Source organism: Chrysoperla carnea, chromosome 1 (genome assembly GCF_905475395.1).
Source record: "Chrysoperla carnea chromosome 1, inChrCarn1.1, whole genome shotgun sequence".
NCBI classification, from domain to species: domain Eukaryota; kingdom Metazoa; phylum Arthropoda; class Insecta; order Neuroptera; family Chrysopidae; genus Chrysoperla; species Chrysoperla carnea.
Genome location: NC_058337.1, coordinates 138,836,575 through 138,864,465, shown reverse-complemented (window position 1 = coordinate 138,864,465; position 27,891 = coordinate 138,836,575). Strand labels below are relative to the sequence as shown.

Here is a 27,891-nt window from a genome sequence, read left to right as displayed (position 1 = left end):
TTTATTTCAAACAACCCTGTTGCAGAATAATCCGTAAATAATTATTAATAAATAAATATTATAAAATAGCTGTTGACGGGTACTTATTATTTTTATAGGATTTAAATTTATATTTAACAAATTATGAGTCATAAATAATGAAAAAACTATCAATTGTACTTTTATCCGTTAGTATGCTTTCTAGTATAGCTTTTGCAGATAACTCAGACAGAGTAGTTGCTACTTACACAGGTGGTGAAGTGAGAGAATCACAAATAATGAAAGAATTTAAACCACAACTTAATATTCCTTCAGGTGAAACTATCAAAAATTTTGACGATTTCCCACCACAGGATCAAGATAAATTGATACGATTTATGTTAATATTATTTTATTAAAGAAAGAAGTTGAGAAGTCAAACATCACCTCTTCTAAAGAATTCCAAGAAGCTTGAAAATACAAAAAATCAGTTAGCTCAAAAAGAATTGTTAGAAAATTATGTAAAATCTAATCTTACCGATAAGATGTTTGATGATGAATATAATAAATACGTAACTAGCTTAATAGGTAAAGAACAAATAAAAGTTGCTCATATTTTAGTTAAATCTGAAAAAGAAGCTAATGATTTAAAAAATAAATTAAACAAAGGTGCAGATTTTGCTAAACTTGCAGGAGAACCTTCTCTTGATAAAGCTTCTGTTACAAATGGTGGCGTAATCGGTTTCATTTTATTAAATCAACCAGGGCAGTTAGTACCTGAGTTTGAAAATAAAGCTTTGGCTTTAAAAGTAAACGAAGTTTCAATACCAGTGAAAACTGACTATGGTTGGCATATCATTAAGGTTCTTGAGAAAAAACCTGTACCTATCCCAACTAAAGAAGAAGCTAAAATGACTATCGATAATGTATTAGCAGCAGAAATACTAAAAAAATATATTAGCGATTTAGAAGCTAAAGCTGATTTAAAAATTATGTTACCTCCAGCTGCAAATAACGAAGCCAAAAAGTAATTATGTGTTATCCCGTGGCTTGTCCACGAGATCCAGAAAATAATAAAAAATTGTTAATTTCCTCGCAATGATGCAGTCTAATTTCAAAATAATATATCTTTTAAGTTAAGCAACTATTGACAATCCGGCAAAAAAAAATTATATTCTACAAAATCTTATTTAAGTTAAAAAATTATTAAGCTATGTCTAAAGCAAAAACTGCTTCTAAAAACAACCCAACCGCTAGGGAATCAGCTAAAGTACATTTTTATAAAGGCGAAGAGATTATACCATCAAAATATATTCCTCTACAAGGTTCTTCTTTTTTAGCTGCCGAAATTAAATCTTCTGGAGATTTGGTATTAGGAAATAATGGGCAAGTGCTACCTTGGAACTTAGTCAAAAATTTAGCTTAGTTTGATTTAATTACTTACAAATATAACACCACTTCAGTAACTTATATAATAAGTCACATATTGGGGGCATAGCTCAGGGGTAGAGCATCTGCTTTGCACGCAGAGGGTCAAGGGTTCGATTCCCTTTGCCTCCACCATTCATCATTTTTTGGTATCTTTACAAACACATTAAATGGCGCACGTAGGTTAAAATCAGCCACTTTCATCTGAGAGATAAAAGTTTGATTATAGCGACTAGAAGTCGCATATCAAGCTAAAGCTTATTCGAGTCTTATGTTAGAAATCATGTCTGATTCATGTGCATCAGTATGCTTATTAATATATTCATTAATTATATCATCAGTCACATTACCACTAGTAGCACTAAAGTAACCCCGTGCCCACAAATGTCTACCCAAGTATTTTTGTTTTAATATTGGAAATTCCTCTTGCATCTTCTTTGAAGATTTGACTTTCGCTTTTTGTACAAATTCACAGATTTTTATATGAGGTGGAATATTAGCAAAAATGTGTATATGATCGCTTGATACTACTCCATTTTCTATTTTAATACCTAATTCTGTTGCTATAGCAAGAATCATTAAGGTACTGACAATTTAATAGTATTAAAAACAGCATCAAAGAATGTTTTAAAATCTCCTACAACTTTCCTTATTTCATTTTTTTTTTCTGGAATTGTAATGGTTTTAAAAACTTTTTAAACATGGATACTTATGAACAACAAAGAATAGCAAAGTTTGAGGTTATTTGTATTTGTGAAACGTGGGTGTATAGTGATATAAGTGAAAGGTTCCCCGGTTTAGAAAATTATCAATTATTCAGTGTAAAAGCCACTAAAGTGAAAACTCAAGGCCGTGCAAGTGGAGGTCTATTGGTGCTTGTCAAAAAACACATTATATGTTTATTAATTAACCAATGTGAGCATTGGGTGTCACTCAAGCTAACATTAGGACATAAATCATATGTCATAATTTTCGTTTATTTCAAACCTTCTCTAGACATTGATTTTATTATTGACTCACTCAACGATCATATTCTCTCGATTTATAATAATTTCAATAAAATTCCTGTACTTCTGATAGGAGATATGAACTGCAGAGTCGGTTTACTGGGTCAAACCGATAAAGAAATTTTTGAGCTAACCAATCTAAATGAAGTAAGGAGTTCCTCAGATAAGGTTGCCGATAGAAAAGGAAAGCTGCTAACTGCCTTTCTAGAGGATGTTGGTTTTAATATTATAAACGGCAGGTCAAAATCCGATGATAGGGGACAGTTTACATTCCACAACTCCAATGGACACAGTTTGTTGGATCTTGCATGGGCAAATGATTTGGCATTATTGGAAATATTTGATTTTAAAGTAAGCGATTTTATATTAAAGTCAGATCACTTACCCTGTATAGTAACGTTAAATAATACTGATAAGAAACAATCGCACAGAATAGTAAATCATGTCCCTCAAACTTATACTTTCAAGAACCTAAAGTGGAATGATGATCATGCTGAATCATATATTGACAGATTAAATGAGTCTGAATGTGCACTTGATAAATATTCAGCCAGTGATATTTACAACGCGATAGTTCAAAATATTACAAGTACAGCTCAAAACTGCGACATGGTTCAAGAGAGAACAATCTACATCACCAATACTTGCACTATTAAAAATAATGAACCTTGGTTTGATGAAGAGTGCAAAGTCCATAAAGCAAAGGTTAAAAATGCGTTCAGGCAGGCAAAGCTTTCTCATTTTGATATGACAACATCTGATGGGTATTTGGCTGTCAAAAAAAACTATAAAAAGCTAGTCAAAAAGAAAAAAAACTCATACTTTGACTTAATTAGAGACAGGTTGGGAAATGTAAAGGACGGAGGACAGTTTTGGAAAGCGGTAAATGATCTAAAAAGAAAATATAAGCTTAAATCTGATAACATATCTCTCGAAACGTGGCAAACTTACTTCAATACTCTATTTCCGCCCAAAATTCCCACAGACTATATTTTCTTGGATGTTCTCCATCCTTCTCTAGACGTGCCATTTCGTAAACATGCATTATTCAAAGCCCTACAGCATATCAAAGTTGGTAAGGCCCCAGGAGTAGATTTAATCTCAAATGAATTTTTAAAAAATTTACCAAGTAAATGGCAAAGTGTTCTACTAAATATGTTTAACGAAGCCTTCAATTCTGAAAAGGCTCCCGTACATTGGTCCATTGGTAAACTGTGTCTTATATACAAAAAAGGTGATATGAATGACCCTAACAACTATAGAGGTATCACTCTGCTAAACAGTATCACTAAGATTTATACCTACATGCTTAGCGAAAGATTACAGCAATGGGCACAATTGTCTAATGCCATTCCAGAGAACCAGTCAGGATTCAGAAAAGGAAGAGGTTGCCTGGATAACATATTTGTTTTAAATAGTTTAATAAATGATCATCTCACAAAAGTTAAAGGGAAATTGTTTGTAGTATTCGTGGACTTAAAAAAGGCTTTTGATACCATAAACCATTCCTGCCTTTGGTATAAATTACATGCATTGGGTATCAGCAGGAAAGTGATATCTGTGATTTCCAACCTATATAGTAATGCGAAAATTATTTTTACTGCCAGAAATCATGAATGTTTAAACATCCACATCTCGCAAGGAGTTCTGCAGGGAGATTCGCTAAGTCCACTTCTTTTTAATTTTTTTATGTCGGATCTGCAAGACTACTTCGAACAAAATTTAATAAGGGGAGTTGAATTAGATGAACGTACGTGTGTGAGTCATTTGTGCTACGCTGATGATACCACGCTTTTAGCTAACTCTGCAAAACAACTGCAAGAAAGCCTTCACGTCTTTAACAATTATTGTGTTGCTAACAAACTTATTATCAACCCTGAAAAAACAAAGGCAATGGTGTTCAGAAAAGGTGGTAGGCTACAGAGTGATACTCAATTTCGCATTGAAAATAACCCTATTGAAATAGTGAGAGCATTCAACTATCTAGGAGTTATATTTACTAGCTCGGGCACTTTCACAGAAGCGGCAAACACTGCGATTAAAAAAGGAAACGTAGCTATTGGTAGCGTCAGGGAGCTATTTGTGAAAGCCAGATGTAACTCTGAGCTAGCTAGAAATAGGCTTTTTACTACAATTGTCACCTCAACAACATTATACGGTGTAGAAGTGTGGGGTCTGAGGCATCTAAGTGAATTAGATAGGGTGCAAAGTTGCTTCTTCAAAAGAATCTATAATTTACCACGTAATACGCCACATTATATGATTCGCAAAGAACATAGTAGAGACCACTTAGGAGCGTATGCCCTTGCTATGGTTTTGAATTGGTGGAGCAAACTTCTTGCCTGTTCTGACACTAGGTTTGTGAAAAAATGCTACTTACACCTACTTCATAACGCAAATAGTGATAGCGTTATTATAAAATATAACTGGGTATCCCAACTAAAACAAATTGTTTTAAGCTTAGGGTTTGAGTCAATCTGGGCTAGTCAAAGTCTACATGAACTAAAAGAAAACCAACAAGCCATGGTCCAGAAATACATAGAAAATATAAAAGAACAGGATGATTCAAGAATTATTGAGTCTTCTTATTCTTCCCTATACAAATATCTTCTGTCAAAATCATGCGACTATCTAACTTTGCCCATTAACATAGAACACATGGGGTTAATTGTCCAACTGCGCCTAATGGGAAATTTACACATCAGGCTCCTATTAAGAGGAGTGGTTTACGAGTGGAGCAGCCAGGAGGAGTGTCAGATCTGTAATACCAGGGAAAATGAGACGCTAGAACATTTTATCCTGAAGTGTCCAGTTTTAGCACATTTGAGATGCGCATATTTGGGAGAGATAGTCAACAAACAATCATTGAACCCACTAGCCGAATTGCTTTCCCACTCTGGACCTAATGAAGTCAACAGATTGTTCTTTTTTTGTATAAATGCTTTAAAGCTTCGAGCTTTTTCTCTAGAAGAATAAGAAACTAGCATCTGTGTTGTTTCAATTAACTTTGTGTTTGATCAGGGTACACAGTGCTGTGATTGTGATGGTATCTTTGATTATTATTACTGTTGTTATTGTTACTGTTATTGTTGTTAGTGTTATTATTGCTATTATTGTTATTTTTGCTATTGTTGCTGTTATTTTTGCTGTTATTCTTGCTGTTATTTTTACTGTTATTGTTATTGTTATTATTATTATTATTAGTATTATTATTATGTTCTTTTTTCTTGGATGATATTCCTTGAATTTAATTTTATACTTGCTATGTTTTATTTTCTTATCAATTTCATAATTCAATTCAATCAAATTTTATATTTATTTTTCTATTTAATTTTTAGGATTAATATATGATTGTGTTTCTCTTTTTTTCTTTTTGCTGGTTTTTTTAATCAAGCAATAATAGATCTTTTTTGTATGATAAATGTCATCTCCTGTAATAATCTAATGGATTTAAATACAGTAATTTATTATTATTATTATTATTATTATTATTTCATTTTTTATCTTAAACCAGTAATGCTCTATAGGATTCAAATCAGGCGAGTAAGTTGGTAAAAACAGTATGCTACAATCAACGGATTCGATTAACTCCTTAACTTTAGAATTTTTATGAAAATTAATGTTATCCATAATGACGATTTGCCCAGGTTGTAATTCTGTAATTAATACATCCCTCATATAAGTTTTAAAGACCTCTGTATTACAATTACCTTCAAATATCATAGGAGCAATAAGATTGCCATTACAAAGACCAGCTATCATACTTATTCTCAATTTATGTTGATATACCTTTGCTCCATAACATCTTTGTCCTATAATACTCCATCCATACTCTTTGCAAACATTATCCTCTATTCCAGATTCATCAAGATATACTAATTTATCTTTTGTAATGGTTTTTATCTTTGCAATAAATTCATTTCTTAATTCAATATCTCTTTTCGGATGATAATATGTTTTTTTTATAGCTATAACCAAGCTTTCTGATTTGTCTTAAAATAGTTACAGATGAAATATTGCCCCATTGCTTTGCTAAATCCTTTGATGTTTTATTCATATTAGCTTTGAAAAATTCTTTAAAAGATTCTGAATCTTTGATCTTATGACTATGACCTCTCTGATAACCAGTCGCTGCCTCTAAAGTACCTTGCTTATCCTTTAATTTTTTCCATTTATATATAGTATCACGACTTACATTAAATAATTTTCTTACCTTACTTATTCGTATCCCTGCTTCTACAGCTTTTATAACTCTTAGTCTTAGTTCTATTGCATATGCTCGTGCCATATATCTTTATATATTTATTAATCATTGCTTAGTATAACATGATACTTTCATTTTGTCAGTACCTTAATGATTCTTGCTATACCTGTACTTTGTACAAAACACTATATGATACTTTAAATCATACAGGCTATGAGACCCTCTCCTATATTCCATCTCTTCCTCTAGTAACCTATTAGATAGATTATACTAAAGTGTTCGCCTAAAGGCGAGGGTGTTATCCCTATCCCACTTAACTACATAAAAATTTAAATGGACATCTATCTAAAAATAGGAAATTATAATTGTATGGTAAATTGTTTTGAAGTCTAGATTTACTTAAACATCAATAATATGGAGAGCAAAATATGCTAATAAATACTTCTAGTAATCCACTTATCACTACTATACATTTACTATCTTCTATAGGTGCTATAAATTGGGGGCTAATTGGATTATTCAATTTTAACCTAGTAACACTTTTATTCGGTTCATTTCCAATTATTGTTAAGTTACTTTATATAATTATTGGTTTTTGTGGGATATATTCATTTTTATGTTTAGGAAAATTATTCTGTAAAGCAGATGTGGAAAAGGGGAAATAATTAATAACTTTAGTATTATCTATCCGTTGAGAAAAAAGCGGATAATACTATCTTTAGTCAGTATAACAAGACTCTATATCTTTTTTAATTAATAGCTGAATTTTGACGAAGCAATCTCAGGAATATCACTATGAGATTGCTTTTTAACCTTAAGCATTTTCTTCGTCAAGTTTTGCTGCTACTTTACGCATTTTATCCATAAAGAAACCTGTTCCTGCAGGTACTAAACGCCCAACTTTAACATTCTCTTTCAGTCCTCGTAGCTTATCAACCTTACCAGCAATAGCAGCTTCAGTTAAAACCCTAGTAGTTTCTTGGAATGATGCAGCAGATATAAATGATCTAGTTTGCAGAGAAGACTTAGTAATACCTTGTAATATTAACTGAGCATCAGCAGGTCTTAAACCATTCTTAATTGCTTTTTCATTTATTTCATAAAATTCACGTCGATCTATCTTCTCGCCTACTAATAATCTAGTACCGCCTGAGTCTGTTATTTCTACTTTCTGTAACATCTGACGAATAATTACTTCTATGTGCTTATCATCAATTTTTACCCCTTGTAGACGATAAATAGCTTGAACCTCTTTAACAATATAGCTTGCAAGAAGTTCTACACCCATCACTTTTAAAATATCCTGAAGTACTGGATTACCATCAATTAATAAATCACTTTTCTTAACAAAGTCACCCTCATTAACCACAACATGCTTACCTTTCGGTACCATATACTCAAGACCCATTGAACCATCAACTGGATGTATAATAATACGTCTCTTAGACTTATAATCTTTACCAAACTCTACTCTCCCATCTATCTCAGCAATCACTGCATGATCTTTTGGACGTCTTGCTTCGAAAAGCTCAGCTACTCTTGGTAAACCACCAGTAATATCCTTAGTAGTAGTTGACTCTTTAGGAATACGTGCAATTATATCACCTACTGATATTTGTACCTCATCTTCTACACTTAAAACCGCTCCAACTGGTAAATAATATCTTGCTTCTAAACCATTTGATAACATGATAATTTCACCCTTAGCGTCAAGAAGCTGGATTCGTGGTCTTAGTTCGGCTCCACGTGAATATTGTTTTGATTCGATGATAACTTTGCTTGGAATACCAGTTGCTTCATCAGTTACATCACGAACCGAAATCCCCTCAACCATATCTTTGAATAATACCTTACCAGATTTTTCAGTAATAATAGGTATGGTATATGGATCCCATTCTGCAAGCTTTTGTGTCTTAGTAACCATATCGCCCTCATCAACAAGTAATCTAGCACCATATGGGATTTTACTACGAGCTTTTTCATTGCCGTTATTATCAAGTAATAATAACTCACAGTTACGGCTCATAACAATTTTGCGTTCTTCGGAATTAATAACCACGTTACGGCTAAGAATTTTTACTTTTGCATCATATGAAGCTTCTACAGAAGATACTTCTGCTCCTTTCGTTGCTGTTCCTCCGATATGGAAAGTTCTCATTGTAAGCTGTGTACCTGGCTCACCGATAGATTGAGCAGCGATCACCCCTATAGCTTCTCCTTCGGAAACTAACGAACCAGTAGCAAGATCTCTACCATAACATATAGCACATATACCGGTGGAACTTTCACAGGTTAGTACTGACTTAATCATAATTCTATCTAAACCTGCAGACTCGATCTGCTCTAATTTAGACTCGTTAAATAATTCACCTTTGGTGAGAATTAAATCATTAGTCACCGGATGATATATATTAATAGCTGCCGTACGACCTAAAATCATTTCAGCGAAAGGCACTATTACTTCACTACCTTCTATAATACTCTTTACTTCAATACCCTTATCGGTGTTACAATCTTTTTCACTAATAATACAATCTTGTGCAACATCTACTAATTTTCTTGTTAAGTAACCTGAGCTTGCGGTTTTTAAAGCTGTATCTATTTGTCCTTTACGCATTCCGTTAGCAGAGTTAAAGCATCTGTTAATCCTTCCTTAAAGTTAGCGATAATAGGTGTTGGTATAATTTGACAATTTGATTTAGTCATAAGCCCACGCATACCACCAAGCTGTTTAATCTGCTGGAAAGATCCTCTAGCACCTGAAATAGCCATCATATATATAGAGTTTATCTTCTGTTGATTCGAATCATCACTAACAGGTGGTTTAGCAATTTCTTTCATCATGTCATTAGCTACTCTATCAGTACATCTTGACCATGCATCAATTACCTTGTTATATTTTTCACCGTAAGTAATTAAACCATTTGAATATTGCTGCTCAAATTCCTTAATCTCAAGCTCTGTTTCATCGATATGAACAATTTTAGATTTTGGTACAACCATATCATCCATACCAAAAGAAATGCCTGAAGAACAAGCATATTTGAAACCAAGTTTCATCAACTGATCAGCAAAAATTACTGTAGCTTTTTGATCGCAGTGACGATAGATTAAATCTATTACTAGAGATATATCCTTTTTAGTTAAAGGCTTATTAATAAACTTATATTCTATATTAGGATTATAAGGCAACAACTCACCAACCATTAATCTTCCATAAGTAGTATCAACTATAACAGGAACTATTTCACCCTCAGCATTTAACTGATTACGACGATATTTTATCTTAGTATGAATCGTTATAAATTTGTTATATAAAGCATGCTCCATTTCAGTTAAGTCTGAGAACATCATACCCTCACCTACTTCATGATCAAAAGCAAGCGTTAAATAATATAAGCCGAGTACTATATCTTTATCTGGTACAATAATAGGACGTCCATTAGCAGGGCTTAAGATATTATTAGTAGACATCATAAATACCCTAGCTTCAAGCTGGGCTTCAATCGATAAAGGAATATGTACAGCCATTTGGTCCCCGTCAAAGTCCGCATTAAAAGCAGCACAAACAAGCGGGTGAAGCTGTATTGCTTTACCTTCAATTAATAACGGCTCAAATGCCTGAATACCTAAACGGTGCAATGTCGGAGCTCTGTTAAGTAATACAGGGTGTTCTCTTATGACTTCCTCAAGCACATCCCAAACTTCAGGCTTTTCAGCCTCAACCATTCTTTTAGCTGCTTTAATAGTTGTAGCAATACCATATAATTCAAGCTTTGAATAAATGAACGGCTTGAACAATTCTAGAGCCATTTTTTTAGGTAAACCGCACTGATAAAGTTTAAGATTAGGTCCTACTACGATAACTGAACGTCCTGAGTAGCCTATCCTTTTACCAAGTAAGTTTGGACGGAAACGACCTTGCTTACCTTTCAGCATATCACTTAACGACTTAAACGGACGCTTATTAGCATTTTTTGCTGCTCTGCCACAGCGTCCGTTATCAAATAACGCATCCACTGCTTCTTGCAGCATTCTTTTTTCATTTCTAACAATTATATCAGGTGCTTTTGACTCTATAAGCTTCTTTAAACGATTATTTCTAATAATTACTCTTCTATAAAGTTCATTAAGATCTGAAGTAGCAAATCTTCCGCCATCTAACATAACAAGCGGTCTAAGTTCAGGAGGCATGACCGGCAATACGTTCATAATCATCCATTCTGGCTTATTTTCACATTCTAAAAAGTCTTCTACTAATTTTAAACGCTTTACTAACTTTTTCTTTTTTACTTCTGAAGTCGTATTTTGTAGTTCTTCGTATAACTCTTGCTTTAATGTTGGGAAATCAAGCTCTTTTAGCATTTGTTGTACTACTTCTGCACCAATAGACGCAGTAAACGCATCTTCCCCGTATTTATCCTTTGCTTTTTGCAGTTCTTCTTCAGTTAAAAGCTCGCCTTTTTGTAGAATAGATAATCCAGGATCAACTACAACATAATTTTCAAAATAAAGAATTTTTTCTATGTCTCGCATCGTCATATCAAGAAGCGTACTAATTCTTGAAGGAAGAGATTTCACAAACCAAATATGAGCAACGCGAGCAGCAAGTTCAATATGCCCCATTCTTTCACGTCTTACTCTAGAAACAGTAACCTCAACACTGCACTTTTCACAAGTAATACCACGATTTTTCATTCGCTTATACTTACCGCAAAGACATTCATAATCTTTTACTGGACCAAATATTCTTGCACAAAATAAACCATCTTTTTCAGGTTTAAAAGTACGATAATTAATAGTTTCAGGTTTTATTACTTCACCAAAAGACCATGAACGTACTTGTTCTGGACTTGCTATATTAATTCTTATCTGATCAAATTGTTGAGTATTACTTAATTGTCCGTAAAAATTTACTACACTCATAAATACTTTTTCCTTAAAATTGCTCTTATATACCTTTGATACTTCAAGACTTGGGGGGCTTGTGCTGACGTAATTTTCTACGCCTCACCGCTTATTTGCTCCCAAATTTTGAAGTTTTTGCATTATACTTCTTTATTAGAGTTGTTGTGTGAGTATACTTCCTTTCTTTCAAGAGCAGCATTATATGCTCCTCCTAATAGAAAATTTTAATAGTTTTATTTAATAATCCTAAGATGTCACTTCAAGTTTTACATTAAGACATAAAGATCTAAATTCTTTTATCATCACGTTAAATGATTCAGGAATACCAGATTCAAAATTATTTTCACCACGCACTATAGAGTCATAAATCTTAATTCTACCATTTACGTCATCTGATTTAACAGTTAACATTTCTTGTAAAGTATAAGCAGCCCCAAATGCTTGTAATGCCCAGCATTCCATTTCCCCAAAACGCTGACCACCAAAATGCGATTTTCCTCCAAGAGGTTGCTGAGTCACTAAACTATAAGGACCTATAGAACGAGAGTGAATTTTATTATCTACTAAGTGATGTAGCTTTAATAAATATTTCTGCCCTACAGTTACTAGGCGATCAAAATACTCACCAGTTCTACCATCAATTAGCTTTACTTGCCCTGAAAGATCTTGACCTGCAAGCCTTAGCATATCCTTAATGTCTTCAACCTTTGCACCATCAAATACTGGAGTTGCAAAATATACTCCCTTAGCAGCTTCATTACAGAATGCAATAATTTCTTCGTCAGATTTTTCAAGTATATAATTACCATATAGCTCGATTAAAAACTTCTTAATTTTCTCAATACTTGCATGTTTAGTTTTATGTTCTTCTACTAACCCTGCTATTTTTTTTGCTAGATTCACTGATGCCCAACCAAGATGAGTTTCAAGCACCTGCCCTATATTCATACGAGAAGGAAGACCTAAAGGGTTTAGGACAATATCAACTACCGTCCCATCTTCTAAGAATGGCATATCCTCTTCTGACACAATACGTGAAATAACACCTTTATTTCCGTGTCTTCCTGCCATCTTATCACCAGGTTGTAATTTATGCTTAGTTGCAATAAATACTTTTACAACTTTTAAAGCACCTTGAGGTAAATCATCTCCGCTTTGTAATTTTTCTACCTTAGTAGCGAACCTTCTATTAAGATCTTCTTTTTTGCCATCATAATGACCTTTTAGCTGCTCTATTTCGTTCATTACATTTGCATCTTCAACAGTAAATTGCCAAAGTTGTCCTTTAGATAAACCTTTTAATGTTTCGCTTGTAATAGTTTGCCCAGTCTTTACTGTCTTAGGACCATTAATACTTACCTGTCCTACTAAAAGCTTCTCAAGCCAACTAAATACAAAATGCTCGATAATTTCTAATTCATCATCACGGTCTTTTGCTAATTTCTCAATTTGTTGTTTTTCAATAACAATAGCACGCTGATCTTTTTCAACACCTCGACGAGAGAATACTCTTACTTCTACTACCGTTCCGCTAACCCCGGAAGGAACATGCAGCGATGAATCTTTCACATCAAAAGCTTTTTCTCCAAAAATAGCTCTCAGTAATTTTTCTTCAGGAGTAATAGGCGACTCACTTTTCGGCGTTACTTTCCCTGCTAAAATATCTCCTGCTTTTACTTCTGCACCTACGTAAATTATCCCGACTTCATCTAAATGACGCAGGGCTTCCTCGCTTACGTTCGGTATATCACGAGTAATTTCTTCCGGACCAAGGCGAGTATCTCTTGCTATTACTTCAAACTCTTCAATATGAACAGAAGTAAAGACATCTTCTTTTACTATTCGTTCTGATATTAGAGTTGAATCTTCAAAATTGTATCCATTCCAAGGCAAGAAAGCGACTACAACATTTCTGCCTAAAGCAATTTCACCATTATCGGTACTAGGTCCATCAGCTATAATATCATTCTTCTTAACATAATGACCAACCTTAACTAAAGGCTTTTGATTGATACAAGTATTATGGTTAGACTTTTGGAATTTTAATATGTTATAAATATCAACTGAAGGGGCACTTTCGGTTTTTTGACCAATAGCTCTAATTACAATTCTATTTGAATCTACTTGTTCAACTATACCATCATTTAATGCAAGTACAGATGCTCCAGAATCTTTTGCTACCACTCCCTCAACTCCTGTACCTACAAAAGGTGCATCGGTTTTAATTAAAGAAACCGCTTACCTTTGCATGTTTGATCCCATCAAAGCACGGTTAGCATCATCATTTTCTAAGAACGGTATAAGAGAAGCTGCAACAGATACAACCTGCATAGGCGTTACATCAATGAAGTCTACTTCATGTGGCTCTACCATTACAAAATTGCCATCTTCAACTCGGCAATTAATAAATTCGCCCTGCAATACTCCATCTTTATCAACCTTAGAATTTGCTTGACCGATCTTATATTTTCCTTCTTCAATAGCCGAAAGATATACTACCTCATCAGTTACATGTCCGTCTTTGACTTTTCTATATGGACTTTCTATGAAACCATGCTTATTTATTCTAGCATAAGTTGCCATAGAGTTAATTAGTCCGATATTTTGACCTTCAGGTGTTTCAATAGGACAAATACGACCATAGTGAGTTGGGTGCACGTCACGCACTTCAAAACCTGCTCTATCACGACTAATACCACCAGGACCTAATGCTGATAATCTTCTTTTATGAGTTATTTCAGACAATGGATTTGTTTGATCCATAAATTGGGATAATTGCGAAGTGCTAAAAAATTCCTTTACTACTGAAACCAAAATTTTAGAATTCACTAAATCGTGAGGCATTACTGTATCAATATCACCTGCCGACATTCTTTCAACCACTGACTTTTCCATCCGGACAAGACCTATTCTGAATTGATTTTCTATCAATTCACCAACCGATCTAACTCTTCTGTTACCTAAGTGATCAATATCGTCTATAATCCCTTTGCCATCTTTAAGCTCTACTAAAACTCTTAATATATTTTTTATATCATCTGTAGTTAAAACAGTAGTTTCATCAGAGATATTTAGTTCTAACCTTGAATTCATTTTTATTCGACCTACTTCTGAAAGATCATATCTTTCAGGGTCAAAGAATAAATTATAAAATAAACTTTCAGCAGCTTCAATATTAGCAGGTTCGCCAGGTCTTAATACTCAAAAATATCAAATAATGCTGATTGACGATCCTGATTTTTATCAGAAAATAAAGTATTTCTTATATATGGACCGGATTGAGGATTAATTACTAGTACGCTAATATTTTTAATTTTCAGATCACTAATTACACTAAGTAACTCAACAGTAACCATTTCGCCGATTTTTGCTAATACTTCACCGCTTTCAGGATCTTTTAAATCCTCAGATAAATATTTACCAATTAAAGCTTCATGAGATACTAAAATATTATTAAGCCCTTCCCCAGCATATTTTTTAGCTAAACGAGGAGTAATTTTTTGTCCTGCTTTAAGTAAAACATTTCCTGTATCAGCATCTATTAAATCACTTGTTAATCTATGTGCAGTAATATGGCTAGGCATAAATTTATCTGCCCATCCCATATTTTTAAAAACTTTATAATTTACTGAATTATAATAAAATTTTATAATTTCCTCTGTGTTCATGCCAATTGCTTTAAGCAAAGTAGTAGCATAAAGTTTTCTTTTTCTATCTATTCTAAAATAAATAATATCTTTAGCATCAAACTCTAAATCAAGCCATGATCCTTTATATGGAATAACACGTGCAGAATATAAAAGTTTTCTAGAAGAATGGACTTTGCCCTCATCATGATAGAAAAACATCCCAGGTGAGCGATGCATTTGCGATACAACTACCCTTTCTGTACCATGAATAATAAAAGTACCATTTTTAGTCATTAATCGGATGTTACCCATATATACTTGTTGTTCTTTGATACCTTTAATCTCTCGGCTACCAGTATTTTCGTCTATATCCCAAATACTTAACCTTAAGGTTACCTTAAGAGAAGAATCATAACTTAAGCTTCTTTGAGTGCATTCCTCTACATCATATTTTGGAGTATCAAATTCATATTTAACGAATTCTAAGTTAGCAATATTAGAAGGATCAGAGATAGGAAAAATTGAATTTAATATAGATTGTAAGCCTTTATTTTTTCTTTCGGAATCTTTTGTATCTAGCTGTAGAAAATTTTTTTCATATGAATTTTTTTGAATCTCAATTAAATTCGGTATATCTGCTACTAAATTTATATGACCAAAATTTTTTCTTACTCTTTTATTATGTGACAAGGGTTGTACTTCAATATTATCCCTTAATGAAACCAAATAATCTCCTGACTGATAAAAAATTAACTATCAACATTGAAGTTAATAGTTAAAGAAACTTAAATAGACTTATTATTAAACTTTATTAACGCAAGCATTATGATAAGACTTTATAAAATCTTGTCTTAATACTGAAAAAACAAGGAAAATAATAGCTTAAGGTGGCTTTTGCTATCATTTTTATACTGTAAATCTTTTTAATATAACTTACGGTAAATCTTCACTTATAATTAAGGACAAGTCTTACTAGAGTCCTAATCGTTTTAGTCGAATTTAAGATTAAATTCTTATCTTAAATCTGCATCATTAACTTTTAATTTTTAATGGTTAGAGTTTAAGTTATTAACGTAAATACGGTTTTACAGTTTCATAACTTAACTACATTAACTAAAATTTTTGTTAAATGAAGGTAATTTTGATAAAAAATTTTAATGGTAATTTTTAACTTAGCGTTAATTATTAGAAATTGTTAACAAATTACTTTATGAAAAAGCAATCCATTAACAAAATAGCTAAAAGCCTTATTTAAATTTAACTACTAAAATAAGGCTTCTAAAAATTCTAATAAGAAATTTTAAATTTTATATTAACGTAAAAAATTTATTATAAAAATAAAATTACTTTAATTCTACTTTTGCTCCAGCAGCTTCTAGTTTATTTTTAACTTCTTCTGCTTCTGCTTTTTTCACGTTGCTCTTAATTGGCTTTGGAGCTTCATCAACTAATTTTTTAGCTTCAATTAAACCAAGACCTGTAATTTCTTTTACAACTTTAATTACTTCCACTTTTTATCACCACTAGCAGCTAAAACTACTTCAAAATCAGTTTTTTCAGCAGCTGCTTCAGCAGCAGGAGCGGCAGCGGCTGCTACAGCTACAGGTGCTGCTGCAGATACACCCCATTTTTCTTCTAACATTTTTACAAGCTCAGCTGCTTGCATTAATGTTAAAGATGATAATTGTTCTTCAATTTTAGCTAACTCTGCCATAATTTTTTCCTTTTTACTTTTATATATTATTATCTGAATTAATTTTTACTAGCATTTGCTTGTACTACCCTGGCTAAGCTTGGAGACGGTGCTTGTAAAACGCGTGCAATCTTAGTAGCCGGAGCTTGTAATAACCCAACAATTTTACTTCTAAGCTCATTTAATGAAGGTAACTTAGAAAGTTCTTTTATGTTCATTTAATACTTGTTTATCGACTATACCGCCAACAATCTTAAGATTTTCATTGCTTTTAGCAAAATTAACTACTAACTTTGCTATTTCAACCGGTTCTTTAGAATAAACAATAGCGGTAGGACCCGAAAATAAGCTTACGATATCATCAAGACCTGTTTTATTTGCTGCTATTTTTGCTAAAGTATTTTTTACACCTTTAAAACCTGCATCCTTAGACCTAAGAGACTCCCTAAGTGAATTGACTTCACTAACAGTTAATCCGTGATAATGAGCAACGATTACAGATGGTGAATCTTTATAAATACTTGCTATTTCTTCTACAACTTCCGGTTTTTCTGATCTTAACACTCTATTAATTCTCCTTGTTACAACACTTGAGATGTTTCTATATTTTTCTTAATAACTTATTATTTATTAAGATAGCTATTTTTTTATACTTTATTAGTCTACTTACAAAAATTTAGATTAATATTTGAAGTTTTACTTTAAGCTATATTTATAAAATTTAGTACAAATAAGTTTATTATATATATTAGACTTTGCATAAATCAATAAGTTAGATAGCTAAAAAATATAGACTCAAATGTATTAAATTTAGTTTATGCTATACTAGCTAAATCTATTTGTACTGATGCACCCATAGTAGAAGATAAATATATTGCTTTTAAATAACTTCCTTTCACTCCAGTAGGTTTTGCTTTAACTACTGCATCAATAAACGCTTTCAAATTTTTTAATAAATCTTGATCTGAAAAAGATAATTTTCCAAGATGTGCGTGAATTATACCTGCTTTTTCTGCTCTATATTCTACTTGACCGCTTTTAGCATTCTTAACAGCACCCTTAATATCTAATGTCACAGTCCCGAGTTTAGGATTCGGCATTAAACCTTTTGGTCCTAAAATTCTTGCAACTGAACCTATAGCTGCCATCATATCGGGAGTAGCTATACATTCATCGAAATTGATCTTACCAGCTTTAATTTCATCAATAATATTGCTTGAGCCTACTAAATCTGCACCAGCAGCTTTAGCTTCTTCTTCTCTTTCTTCTTTACAAATAACGGCAACTCTTACAGTCTTACCTGTTCCTGCTGGTAAATTCACTACACCACGTACCATTTGATCAGAATGTCTTAGATCAATTCCAAGCTTCATAACTATTTCTAAGGTTGGATCAAATTTAACATAAGAAGCGGATTTTAATCTCTCAACCGCAGTTGTTAAATTATATAAACTATCCGATCTTACTTTAACGCGTGCTTCTCTTATTTTCTTACCGCCGCTAGATTTTATAGCAACATCTTTGTTATTTGGCATAATAATTAATTCCCTACAACTTCAATTCCCATGGATGCTGCACTACCACAAATAATCTTTGTTGCAGCTTTAATATCTTTTGTATTTAAATCAGGCATTTTTAACTTTGTAATCTCACGGCAATCATCCATAGTGATTTTACCTACCACAGCTTCCTTTTTAGTAGCCCCAGATCCTTTTGGTGACTTTAGCATATTTCTTTATAAGATGGGATGCCGGCGATGTTTTAACTATAAAAGTAAAACTCTTATCTGCATATATAGTAATAACAGTTGGAAGAGGCGTCCCTTTTTCAATACCTTGTGTAGCAGCATTAAAAGCTTTACAAAATTCCATGATATTAACTTTTCTTTGTCCAAGCGTTGACCCTATAGGAGGAGCCGGGGTAGCTTCACCAGCCTTTACATAAAAGTTAATATGACCTTCTAATTTTTTTTGTGCCATTTACAAATATCCTTCTTTTCTTTCTTATTATAGTCTTAGAATTTTCTTTTATTTTTAAAGATAATCAAATAATAATTTTGTTCTATTTATATTAGTCATTTTTCTTTACTTGAGTAAAACTTAACTCTAGCGGAGTTGCTTGGCCAAATATTGATACTGAAACTTTTAATCTAGCATTTTCTTGGTCTACTTCTTCTACAGTACCTGTAAAGGTTTCAAAAGGTCCTTCTGTAACAGTTACTATTTCACCGACCTCATATAATTTTGCATCTTTTGCTTCTATAGCTTCGGTTTCTAATCTAATATTCTGTATTTCGCTTTCTGTAAGTGCTTTTGGAGTCGTTTTACTACCTAAAAAACCTGTTACTCCTGGTATATTTTTTACTAAATGCCAAGATTTATCTGTCATATTCATTTTTATTAGAATATAACCAGGCATTAATTTTTTTTCTACCTTGACGTTTTTACCGCGTTTAACTTCGGAAACACCAAAAACCGGTACTAATATATCATCAAAAAAATCTGACATTTTTTGCTTGCTAATTCTCTCAAGCATCCTTCGTTTTATACGATTTTCTGCTCCTGATGCAGTATGTATAACTTACCACTTTTTTGTATCTTTTTCAGAATTTGACAATATATCATCTATATTTTGTTCTGCCACAATTTATTCCTTGATAACTTATTTACCGATGTTAAGTAAAATTTGTATTATATTATGTATACCATAATCGAGCACTAAACAAATTAGGCTAAAAACAAAAACCGCTACTATGACTAATAAAGTCGAAGCAGTTAACTCTTTTTTAGTGGACCAAACTACTTAAGCTTCTTGTTTAACTTGTTCAAAAAACTTATATATTTTATATTCCTTAAACATATTTATAAGTTATTTTATAGTAAAAACCCTATTACTTGTAATGGCAGGAGCGACAGGCATCGAACCCGCAACCTCCGGTTTTGGAGACCGGCACTCTACCAATTGAGCTACACTCCTATCATATTTTAAATAAAAAATCAACAAAATTTATTGGAAACCTTTTTATTTAAATATAATATTTTTAATTTTAAGCTAGTAATCAATTACTACCGTCTAAAGCCGGTAGTTTGGTTTACGCTTGCAAAACAGATTAAAAGCGTAAACGCTAAAACTCTGGTATTCTAAAATCATCTTTTTTATGATATTCTTCTTGTTGCTCTATATACTTCTGTACTGCTTCTGAATTCACATTACCAACTGTAACAACAAAATACCCTCTAGCCCAAAGATGTTGACCCCAATATCGCTTACGAAGTAGTTCAAATTCCTGTAGCAATTTACGACTACTCTTTCCTTTAATATATTGTAACACCTTAGATATTGAGATACTCGGTGGAACTGATACTAATATATGAACATGATCAAGACTTATGCTGCCACTAATTATATCTATGTAATTAGCTGCACACATTTCCTGAATTACTTCCCTTGCTCTACTTGCTATTTGCCCAGTTAAAACTCTATACCTGTACTTTGTACAAAACACTATATAATACTTTAAATCATACAGGCTATGAGACCCTCTCCTATATTCCATCTCTTCCACTAGTAACCTATTAGATAGAATATACTAAAGTGTTCGCCTAAAGGCGAGGGTGTAAACCCTATCCCACTTAACTACATAAAGCATATCCGAGACCGTAGTAAAATATACAGAGTATTCTCGTGTTAAAGCTTTTAATGCTAGCCCAATGGCAAGATGAGTTTTCCCAGTTCCTGAATCACCTATGAATATAACATTTCCTTTAGTATTAATATAATCACAAGTGGATAAATCACTTATTACTTTGGCATCAACACTTGGTTGGAAATTAAATCAAAGTCTTCTAAATTTTTAGTTACCGGTAATTTAGCAGCACTTTTACGGCGACGGTAATTATTATCCTTACGGTTAGATTTTTCATCTTCACATAATAGTGATAGAAATTCTTTAAAGCCTAGTTTATTATTTTCAGCATAAATAATCCTTTCATTTAAACTATTGACTATACCTGATAATCTAAAGCTTCGTAGGTCATTAAATAAGTTCTGCATTATTACCTCCAAACTCTGATAATGGTAAGTTTACTGCATTACTATTTAAAATATTCTTAATTTTAGAGTAAGAACTTATACCATAATGTAGTGCTCTATGACAGGCTTTATCTATTAAGTCATCATTGTAAACCTTACGTAAAGAAATGATACCTCTGGCACAACGTTGCCAATCATTCACTCTTGTTTGTTGTAATGATTCTAATAATAAACTATAATGGACTGAAAAAATTGGACAAAAAAAGAGTTAGGTAATCTTGGTAATAAGTTAGAATAAAGAAATAACTTATAGGAGATCAATTACTACCGTCTAAAGCCGGTAGTTTGGTTTACGCTTGCAAAGCAGATTAAAAGCGTAAACGCTAAAACTCTGATATTCTAAAATCATCTTTTTTATGATATTCTTCTTGTTGCTCTATATACTTCTGTACTGCTTCTGAATTCACATTACCAACTGTAACAACAAAATACCCTCTAGCCCAAAGATGTTGACCCCAATATCGCTTACGAAGTAGTTCAAATTCCTGTAGCATTTACGACTACTCTTTCCTTTAATATATTGTAACACCTTAGATATTGAGATACTCGGTGGAACTGATACTAATATATGAACATGATCAGGACTTATGCTGCCGTAACGTAAGGTGACTAAAAATAAGAGAGTTTTCCCAAATGATAATACTGTTTTTAAAAGCGAGTCTTTCCAATTAACTGTGTAAATTTTTTCAACCCTAGATTCTTCCTTCAAATTTAATTAAAAAATGAGCCATAGCCGCGTTCCAATTTGGGACAGGCATAGACCATTTTCTAGTCATATAATCAATTGCCAAATATAAGCTTTTAAAAACAGCATTATCATTTGGGAAAACTCTCTTATTTTTAGTCACCTTACGTAACTGACTATTGACAGATTCCACAGCATTAGTTGTATAAATTATTTTCCTTATTTCTTCAGGATAGCCTAAGAAAATTATTAAATTATTCCAATTGGCATACCAGGACTTAGCAATTTGAGGATATTGTTTATTCCATTTTGCTTCAAAACTTTCCAAAGCAAGATGTGCTTCTTCTTCAGTATTAGCAGTATAAATAGGTTTTAAATCACCTGCAAGTTCTTTACGGTCCTTATAAGATACATATCTTAAACTATTTCTGATTTGATGTACAATACATAATTGATGCTCAGTCTTTGGAAAAATGCTCCTATAGCTTCAGACATACCAGTCAAGTTATCGCTGCAGGCAATTAACATATCATATTCATCTCAGTAAAATTACTAAGCCAAAATTTAGCACCTTCATTTTCACTGATCCATAATCCTAAAATATCTTTCTGTCCTTGTAAATCAATACCTAATGCAACATATACTGATTTATTGATAATACGTTTATCCTGACGTACTTTTACTATTAAACAATCAAAAAACACTATAGCATATACTGAGTCCAGTGGACGACTCTGCCATAGCTTAACATCCTCAATTATATCATCAGTAATTTGACTAATTAAGCTCTCACTAATATCAGCTCCATACAATTCTTGCAGTTGAATCTTATATCTGATAAGCTCATGCCTTTAGCGCATAATGATAGCACTTTGTCATCAAATCCATCAAACCTTCTTTGACGCTTTGATATTAATGCTGGTTCAAAACTACTATTCCTATCCCTTGGTACTTCAATCTCAACAGCACCATTCTTTGTCATGAGGTTCTTTACATTATAACCATTACGCGAATTCTCAATATCACTCTGACTATATTTGCTATATCCTAAATGATTATTCATCTCTGACTGCAATGCCTTCTCTACAAGACGCTTAGTTAACTGTTTTAATAAACCATCTTCTTTAAATAAAGTTGATATATCTGTATCATTATTGATCAATAAATCTATGGCTTGATTCATTGCTTCATTTTGTTTTTGAGTCATATTAATTTCTCCTTAAGTTATAATGTTCTTTATATAACCTTTGAGAAATTTACACACTTATTTGGACAGAGCCCAATTCTCTGAATTTATGAATGCTATATTTTTTAATTTGAAACGATTAACCGTTTTAACGGCTAGCTAATATAATATTCGATAACTCCTGTAGATAGGAACAAAATCTACTCTAATTTCTACTTTTTTTTTATATACTGACCAAAATTTATCTTAAATTTAAACTCAATTGCTTCTAAAAAATATCTTTCTTATAATTCTCTACTTAATTTCTTATCTCTCAACGCTCCCACAGAGCCTTAAAATGCTAAGGTAACCTCCACAGATGTCATTGTCAAATAAAAAGAGACCACTAAATTACGTGAAAAAGGGACCACTTTATTTAAAATTTTTTATGTCATATTACCTCCAGATTTATAGTTATTAATACGATAACTTTTACCTGTGATGTTTAGTATATGTGCATGATGTACTACTCGATCAATAATTGCATGAGTTAATAACTCATCAGCAAATATTTCATTCCATCTTTCAAAATCCTTGTTTGTGGTGATAATGGTAGATTTATTTTCATATCGTTTAGCAATAATATTAAAAAAATCATCTACTGAATGTTTGGGCAATTGCTTAAAACCTAACTCATCAAGAATTAATAAGTCAAATGATAAGAGTAATTTAACCATTTTGTGATAGCTATTATCTGCTCTTGCAATTTGTAAATTATAAAGCATATCCGAGACCGTAGTAAAATATACAGAGTATTCTCGTGTTAAAGCTTTTAATGCTAATCCAATAGCAAGATGAGTTTTGCCAGTTCCAGAATTACCTATGAATATGACATTACTCTTAGTATTAATATAATCACCAGTAGATAAATCACTTATTACTTTGGTATCAACACTTGGTTGGAATTGAAAATCAAAGTCTTCTAAATTTTTAGTGACCGGTAATTTAGCAGCACTTTTACGACGACGGTAATTATTATCTTTACGGTGAGATTTTTCATCTTCACATAATAGTGAAAGCAATTCTTTAAATCCTAGTTTATTATTTTGAGCATAAAAAATTCTTTCATTTAAGCTATTGACTATACCTGATAATCAAAAACTGCGTAGGTCATTAAGCAAGTTCTGCATTCTGACCTCCAAACTCTGGCAATGGTAAGTTTAGTGCATTACTATTTCAGATGTTCTTAATTTTAGAGTAAGAACTTATACCGTAATGTAATGCTCTATGACAGGCTTTATCTATTAACTCATCATTGTAACCCTTACGTAAAGAAATAATACCGCGAGCACAACGTTGCCAATCATTTACTCGTGTTTGTTGTAATAACTCTAATAATAAACTGCAATTATTGCCTATCTGCTGCATTTGTTGTTGATAATGTTCGCTATATTTAATAAAACCTGGGCATAGACGTTTATGTAGTTAAGTGGGATAGGGTTAACACCCTCGCCTTTAGGCGAACACTTTAGTATAATCTATCTAATAGGTTACTAGAGGAAGAGATGGAATATAGGAGAGGGTCTCATAGTCTGTATGATTTAAAGTATCATATAGTGTTTTGTACAAAGTACAGGTATAGAGTTTTAACTGGGCAAATAGCAAGTAGAGCAAGGGAAGTAATTCAGGAAATATGTGCAGCTAATTACATAGATATAATTAGTGGCAGCATAAGTCCTGATCATGTTCATATATTAGTATCAGTTCCACCGAGTATCTCAATATCTAAGGTGTTACAATATATTAAAGGAAAGAGTAGTCGTAAATTGCTACAGGAATTTGAACTACTTCGTAAGCGATATTGGGGTCAACATCTTTGGGCTAGAGGGTATTTTGTTGTTACAGTTGGTAATGTGAATTCAGAAGTAGTACAGAAGTATATAGAGCAACAAGAAGAATATCATAAAAAAGATGATTTTAGAATATCAGAGTTTTAGCGTTTACGCTTTTAATCTGCTTCGCAAGCGTAAACCAAACTACCGGCTTTAGACGGTAGTAATTGATATTTGGCATAATGAGACGAATTAGTGGTAAATATTCCTTTGCCATCTGTTCTAACGTGTCTTGCTATTAAATCATTTTGTATAGAAAATATTTTGAACAAGGTTTGGTGATAATTGTACCAATACTTCAATGTATATATATTTTGCTGGTACGGAATAATAATAATTATCTATGGTGATATGACAATCTTTTGCTACTTTTCGATTATACCACGATGACAAATCAAACGTTTCTAATGGTAAGGGTATTAAATTATTACTTTCTTCTTGCTCAAATAGTTCCTGAGGAATTTTTTTAGTAGTGCCATGTATTCGGTTATTTGCCTTATTTAACCATTTGGCAAGATCGTGTATTAATTCTTCATATCTATGAAATTTATGTCCAGCAAAAAAGTTATTTTTGACATACTTTATGCCTGATTCTACTTTGCCTTTTTCCTGAGGTTGATATATACGACAAGGAGAAAGTAAAATTCCATAATGATCAGCTAAACGTTTGTATTCCTTCTGATATACAGGCTCATAGAAATTGCTATCTACCACCCCAGCTTTAATATTATCAAGTTTTATTACTTTTAGACTGCAAGCAAAATAATTAAATGCATTGATATGACATTGTATCCATGTTTTACAACTTTGATCAAACACTACTTTAATAATCATAATAATCAAGGCGACTATAGCTTAAACGCATATTAAATACATATGCTTTAACTCAACGCCCTTGGACATTATACTGTAAGCCTATGTCACCAAAATCTACTTGTGCTTCCTCTCCTGCTACAGTATGAAACCGAATGCAACTGTTATTCTGAATCTTATATTTTTTGATATAACGGGTTAGTGAACCATAACTTTTTGTATAACCTTGAATTTTTAACTCTTCAAAAATTCTTATGTAACTTAGATTCTTTTCTAATAATTCAATTATTTGTTCGTGCCAAGAATCCAGTGCTGAAGATCGTTCATAGGGTGCGGGTGATTCCGTACCAGACTCTACATAACGGTTTACTATTTTTCTTACTGTTTTACGGTCTATTCTCGTTAGTTTGACAATATTTCTTTGACTGTTGCCTTGCTTATAAAGGGTGATAATTGTTGTGTACATATTTATTCTTATCATTGTATCACTAGATATTTATTTTAATTAATTATCTAGTGAATATTGCACATTATAACCTTATTAGGTTACACCAAATTCTCTGGTCCCTTTTTCGTGCAATTTACTGGTCCCTTTTACTTTAGCAATGACACACAGAACCGTGCTTGCGATTTTCCCGCACACGGCTCTTCAATAAAACATTTACTATCAAAACTAGAATTAATACATCTTTGCTCTTTTAGCTATTTGATTGGGTTTAACCTGCATCACTATAATAACCTCAGCGTGTTATCTTGAACGGTACTCAACCAAACGTTCTATTGCTGACCGCTTCCCCATGTACATAGCTTTCCTATGCTCCGAGTACTATCAGTCAGTCCGACTTCTTCTGTATCATTTGTCAGTTCTTGCCTATTTTGACTTGTTCCAACATACTCTTGCAAGAACACAGAAGATCTCCCAAGTTTACATAAACTCCATCTCATACCATGCCACGGACTTCGACCCCGATAGAGTGAGTGGTGACTTACCATTGCATCACCCTTCATGCTGCCTTCCGCACTATGGAGAACGTCGACCTCTATGATCTTGCATATTTCGAAGCTCAACACCTTCACTTGCGTTGTAGCCTAATATGTCGCTTCTATTGGCTTCATCACATTTGTCACCTCCTGCAATGCAATAGTTGCTTCTATGCTGTTGGTTAAACTTTGCATAGATCGGATTCTCACCGACTGATTTTTATGCACTTTCCTTGGCGCACCCAGTAGCAAATCTTCATTGCGAGGAGAAAATGAAAGTTTTGACGAAGCAATCTTATGATGTTTGACGAGATTGCCGTGTCAATGCTTTGCATCTCCGAAGTTGTTGCGTGGATCAGTTTTTCAATTGTCATCCCGTGATTTATTCTATAGTACCGGACAGTTTAAAAAAAATATTCTATTTTTTTCAGGTATAGGTGACCTTATATGTCATTCTTAGCAACGGCGGGAATCCAGCATAAAGCGAGATAAATCGAGCTTTTAATTAAAAAAACTTGCTGCTTTTATGTTTATTTTACTGGATTCCCGCCGTTGCTAAGAATGACATATAATAATAAGTCCGGTACTATAGATTTATTCACGGGATCCAGTTAAAAATACTAATAATATTAGTTTTTTTTCTGGATTGCCGCACTCATTTTATTCGTTCTCAATGACATAAACGAGCCATGCGACAACTCCCGAATCTCCTCGCAATGACAGTATCTTAACACAACACATAAAAAAACTTATAGATTTAATACTATTATTAGAGTATAAACTATTATCTTTCTATTAGGGGTCATAGCTCAGTTGGTAGAGCGTTTGAATGGCATTCAAGAGGTCGGGGGTTCGAATCCCCCTGGCTCCACCATTTACTTTAAGGCTTTTCAGCCTTTCTTAAATCTTCTAAAAAAACATATGTTCCTTATATGTTCCTTATATGTCCCAAAATACTTAATTTTAATATTGAGATGATATATTTCTTAAAAACCTGAATTCTGGATTAGCTAATTTTGAGATATAGCAGGTTTATTAGGTTTCATACAGTATACAATTAGGGCGGATAAGATATGTACGAAGGCATTCCAAATTGATCTATGTCTTGTATGTTCGATCTCGAAAGAACCCTTCAGCAGACTAAATACTGTTTCGATAATTGAGCATTTGCGTAATAATATTTTTTCAAATAATGGCATAAGTTTATTCTTCATTTTCTTCTTTATGCCAGTTACTTACTTGAGTCCTTTACTGTATAGATCATCAAAAAGCTCTTGTTTGATATAACCCTTATCGCCAAACAATAATCGCGTGATATGTTTGGTGATTGTCGAAACCGGTGCTCTATCATCTACATTACCAGGCGTTAGTTTTAGACCTTGAATCTGACCTTTTTCGTTAATAAGCAAATGTAATTTTAGACCAAAAAACCAACT

General features: G+C 32.8%; 5 protein-coding genes and 3 non-coding genes across 8 annotated transcripts; 3 read left to right on the top strand and 5 right to left on the bottom strand.

The window, feature by feature from the left end:
- Window positions 1–503: 503 nt before the first annotated feature.
- LOC123295902 (parvulin-like PPIase) lies at window positions 504–989 on the top strand. The gene has a single exon (XM_044877367.1). The coding sequence runs from the start codon at window positions 504–506 to the stop codon at window positions 987–989; it is 486 nt and encodes a 161-aa protein (XP_044733302.1).
- Window positions 990–1,446: 457 nt separating this feature from the next.
- Window positions 1,447–1,518, top strand: Trnaa-ugc. The gene has a single exon. It is a non-coding gene; the product is annotated as a tRNA-Ala (tRNA).
- A 5,893-nt stretch (window positions 1,519–7,411) lies between these two features.
- Window positions 7,412–14,376, bottom strand: LOC123295893 (DNA-directed RNA polymerase subunit beta'). The gene is made up of 5 exons (XM_044877357.1): window positions 13,776–14,376; window positions 12,132–13,706; window positions 11,776–12,038; window positions 9,318–11,469; window positions 7,412–9,249 (listed from the first exon to the last, which is right to left on the bottom strand). The coding sequence occupies exons 1-5, from the start codon at window positions 14,374–14,376 to the stop codon at window positions 7,412–7,414; spliced, it is 6,429 nt and encodes a 2,142-aa protein (XP_044733292.1).
- Window positions 14,377–16,477: 2,101 nt separating this feature from the next.
- On the bottom strand, window positions 16,478–16,848 carry LOC123295882 (50S ribosomal protein L7/L12). The gene is made up of 2 exons (XM_044877346.1): window positions 16,656–16,848; window positions 16,478–16,611 (listed from the first exon to the last, which is right to left on the bottom strand). Exons 1-2 carry the CDS (start codon window positions 16,846–16,848, stop codon window positions 16,478–16,480), a joined length of 327 nt encoding a protein of 108 aa, XP_044733281.1.
- Window positions 16,849–17,642: 794 nt separating this feature from the next.
- LOC123295874 (50S ribosomal protein L1) lies at window positions 17,643–18,362 on the bottom strand. Its single transcript, XM_044877336.1, has one exon. The coding sequence runs from the start codon at window positions 18,360–18,362 to the stop codon at window positions 17,643–17,645; it is 720 nt and encodes a 239-aa protein (XP_044733271.1).
- A 535-nt stretch (window positions 18,363–18,897) lies between these two features.
- Window positions 18,898–19,221, bottom strand: LOC123295862 (transcription termination/antitermination protein NusG). The gene has a single exon (XM_044877327.1). It carries the CDS (start codon window positions 19,219–19,221, stop codon window positions 18,898–18,900), a length of 324 nt encoding a protein of 107 aa, XP_044733262.1.
- Window positions 19,222–19,730: 509 nt separating this feature from the next.
- Trnaw-cca lies at window positions 19,731–19,803 on the bottom strand. The gene has a single exon. It is a non-coding gene; the product is annotated as a tRNA-Trp (tRNA).
- Window positions 19,804–27,253: 7,450 nt separating this feature from the next.
- Window positions 27,254–27,326, top strand: Trnaa-ggc. The gene has a single exon. It is a non-coding gene; the product is annotated as a tRNA-Ala (tRNA).
- The last annotated feature ends 565 nt before the right edge of the window (window positions 27,327–27,891 follow it).